General features: G+C 35.9%; 1 protein-coding gene across 1 annotated transcript in view; it reads right to left on the bottom strand.

The window, feature by feature from the left end:
- Positions 1–347: 347 nt before the first annotated feature.
- LOC117117083 overlaps positions 348–3,785 on the bottom strand; it is an 8,762-nt gene continuing 5,324 nt past the window's right edge. The window contains exon 3 of the mRNA XM_033261267.1: positions 348–457. Coding sequence (XP_033117158.1) covers positions 348–457 — 110 coding nt within the window. The remainder of the gene's footprint in view (positions 458–3,785) is intronic.

Genomic DNA, 3,785 nt, shown 5'->3' with positions numbered 1-3,785 from the left:
ATGTACATTTTTATGGTGCAATAATGAGAATAAGGTGGCTTTGCCAGAAAGAGAAGAAAAAAAAAGTAGCCTACTACACGCAATATGTATACACGAGATCACACACACACAAGACAAGCGATCATTTTTTCCACACTAACCGCCTGGGGTGCCTAGCCACATTATTTACCAGGAATACAGGTGCTTTTTGGAGAGGAAGTTTGCGAATGGGGACTTCACCACTTGGCATATACCCCATGATTAAAAATGAAGTCACGAGACCAAGAAACCAGATGAAAATCTCCACCTTGAAGAATATTGTTGGTAGACCCCGACTAATCAATAAAATAAAATAATTAAATCACAATTCAGAGTCGGTTGCCTTTTGCAAGCTGCTTGTCTACTGCCTTTTTGCCTCCGCAAAGTGCAGTGATATCTTCCATACTGAGAGCATTTGGTTCTAATTTACCCAGTTCAACTGAACGACATTCCATTTATTCACTAATCAAAATTGTTGTCCTTTCTTAAGAAAAAAAAAATTATAAACGTTCTTGTAGACTTCACAACAGTAAACGGAGACCCTCCCTTCACATTCCTAGATGGAATATATTACTTTCCTGTAAGTACTTCATTGTGGGTCAAGTTCAAACTCATCAATACTATGCACCCATAGTTCGAGTCTCTATAATGTCATAATGTTTCTGAAGTCAAACATTGATGTGCATGTTACTTTTATGGATGCTTCTTCTCAGACCTTATCAGATGTTTGCTAATTATCAAGCTAATGAGTGATTCGTAAAACAACAAAAAGATACAGCATACTGTATTTAGGCCTATGTAGTGACGACTGGATAACATTAAGTTACACGTGTATTTGATATTTTTTTTATTGTTTAAATTAAATATGTCGCGTTAATTAATTGTTTTAAAATGCTTAAATTGAATACGATTTTAATACCGGTAAGCATTCTTGATGACTTTCAAATATTTTTTTGAAAAAAAAAATACAAGTATAAAATATGATATGGGTCAAGAAAAAAAATTAAGAGGAGAATGACGTATAGAAGATGGTGGGGGGGGAGAGAAGGGGCTCCTTAAAACCATGTGAGTAGATAAATTAAACAAGGAAAAAAGAAATGACAAACAAGAGAAACTGCAAATTAATTGATACTGAGGCTACGTTCAAATTATATAACAACAAATGTGAACAATTATCACATAATCGAAACATAAATTACGGAACGAGAATGTTGCTTAAAACATCGTCGTAGTACACACAGGATCTTGAAATACAAAATATCTAAACTACAACGATAGCGGGAGAATAGAGGTAGTGTATAAAAATACTCAACACCGATCGAATCACCGATAACATAGACTGAAACAACTAAACTGGGTTGTTAATATTTTTTTGAGAACGTACAGTATTTAACATTCACTACGGGTAACACGCCATGTAGAAAAAAATATCATTCCTATTAAATCTCCTGACGCAGAAAACAGCATCGAATAATTCTGCATTCGAAAAAATTTATAGGATGTTTACTATTTTAGATATCCATGATTCATATTTGTTCTCGACAAATTTTGTTATCTGTGGTTTCTAAAGCCATAACTTCTTTTTGAACCCACCAGAAATAATCAAGGTCATTTTGGTGAAAATTATCAAATATTGCCAGTGACTAGCGATTGGATCAATTGCATTAGACAGACTCCTACCAAACATGGGGTGCTCACAGCTTGAGGTCAAAGGTCACAGTGGTCACCTTAGGGTCAAATCCTGAAAAATGACTGGGTTCATGTTCTATTGAACATAGTATCTCTAGTTCTTTCTTTCTTTCTGGCAACATTTTAAAAGGCTACTAGTGGAAAACTACTAGAACGATTTTATTAAAACTTGGTCAGTAGGACCGGTGCCACCTCGAACTTATGTGTTGTTCACAACTTGGGGTCAAAGATCACATAAGGGGCATTGGGGTCAAAAAAGCCAAAAATCGTATGAAAAACTACTTCTCTCACAATAGAGCCCGTAATAAATCTCTGAACCTACGAGGGAAGTAAATAATCATGATGTTTAGAAAACTTAATTGTGTATTCTGTGAGATCATAATTTTAAATTTTCAAAAACATTTTCCCAATGGGACGAAGTCTTTCATAGTAAAATAAAATAATATCAGTCATTTTCTCTAGATTACCGGAATATAATTTCCTAAAACTTTGTGGCTCGGCTTACGCTAATGAGTAGGCAACATTACAGGCTACGCTCACGTCGATGTATTGATCATGTGCATTATTGGTGTTGGTTTTATTGAACGGCTAGACTATGGACTAAATGAATATCAATTAAGCTAGTCGAAAATCACATCGGTCTTTTGCTGACACCAATACAAATGTGTATAAACTAATTGTTTTTTTTCTATTTTATCTAACGTCAGTGTCATATCTCTAATTTTGAATGTGTTTGATGCAAATTGTTTTTTTTTTCTTGTACATATTGACATATGGAATGCAAAAATTGATGTTAATAGGAAAAAGAGTAAAATGCATTATGTACTAATGTACATTGCTTATGATCCTAGATATTTGTAATCAACAACACTTTTGGGGTAGGGGTAGCATCTATGCTCGTAACCAACGGCAGCGAAAGCGGTGGGGGTGGGGGGAGCATATTATTATTATTATTATTATTATTATTATTATTTGGTGCTTTCACACTTTGTTTATTTGCGTCTTATAAATTGACCTATTATTGTCATTATAAAATATAGATTTTCTTTTTATTTTCTAACGAGCATTACAGTTCCCTTTTTTGAGATGAGCAATATGCGCGTCTGTAAAGTTTTCTTGAAACCCACCATCAAGCATGAAGAAAAAATCGCCTGCCTCCGTGAATTCTGTATTTAGGTATATGGGGGAGGTAGGCACTCTTAATGGAGCGACACTCTAGTTCTCTTTATGCTAAGCACAAGATGTATATCAAGTGTAACTAATTGTCTTACAGTAAACCTACAAACTAGCGGAATATAACCACTCCATCTAATTTAACGAAAACAATAAGATAAATTAATTAGGCCAAGTTTTCGTCGAGGAACCCATATGAAGGATAACCCTGATGATAAATAAGTCATTGAGATCATGGAAGCAATCTCGACTTCGACTTTGTTCAGAAATCTGTGGCGTATTCAAGGGCTCGGGTGGGCGGCTAAATTGTTTTTTTAATGGAGATGTAAGGAAAATTATATTCAAATTTTAAGAGTGTAATTTCCCGCCATCTGAAGGTGCCATAATCACAATTTTTTTTTCTTATTTTAGCCCAAACCACGGGCTGAGGTGGTATAGATCCTCCATCTGCTAAGTACCCAGTGCCGAATTCAAGGGGACCCATCCGGCCACCCACCTCTAACTTGTTAAAAAAATGGAGATATATATATAAATAAAATTATTTTCAAATTTTACGTCTGGAAGTACAATTTCCAGCCTTCTCGAGGTGCCATAATCACAAATTTTCTAACCTCAGCCCGAACCATGGTGGGGCTGAGGTAGTATAATCAGGGGTGGCGCCTAGATTTGCCCGACGGGGGTGGGGTGGGGCCCAGCTTCCCGACGGTAGGACCGATGCCCCCGACAACGGGTCAGATTTCCACGAAAGAAAAGTGGACGTGGTCGAGCTTCGATTAAAAGTTTAGAAAGTGGTCCAAGTTGCGAATTAGCCCCCGAAAATGTTGACAATTTAGGGATTACAAAGGCTTATGTAATCGATTTTAGAGTCTACTAATATGTAGAAAATACATATATTGTTTATTTCT

Source organism: Anneissia japonica, unplaced genomic scaffold (assembly GCF_011630105.1).
Source record: "Anneissia japonica isolate Jap-2015-1 unplaced genomic scaffold, ASM1163010v1 scaffold1339_len174410_cov115, whole genome shotgun sequence".
In the NCBI taxonomy this organism is placed as follows: domain Eukaryota; kingdom Metazoa; phylum Echinodermata; class Crinoidea; order Comatulida; family Comatulidae; genus Anneissia; species Anneissia japonica.
The sequence above is the reverse complement of the archived record's forward strand: the minus strand, read 5'-3'. Positions and strand labels throughout refer to the sequence as shown.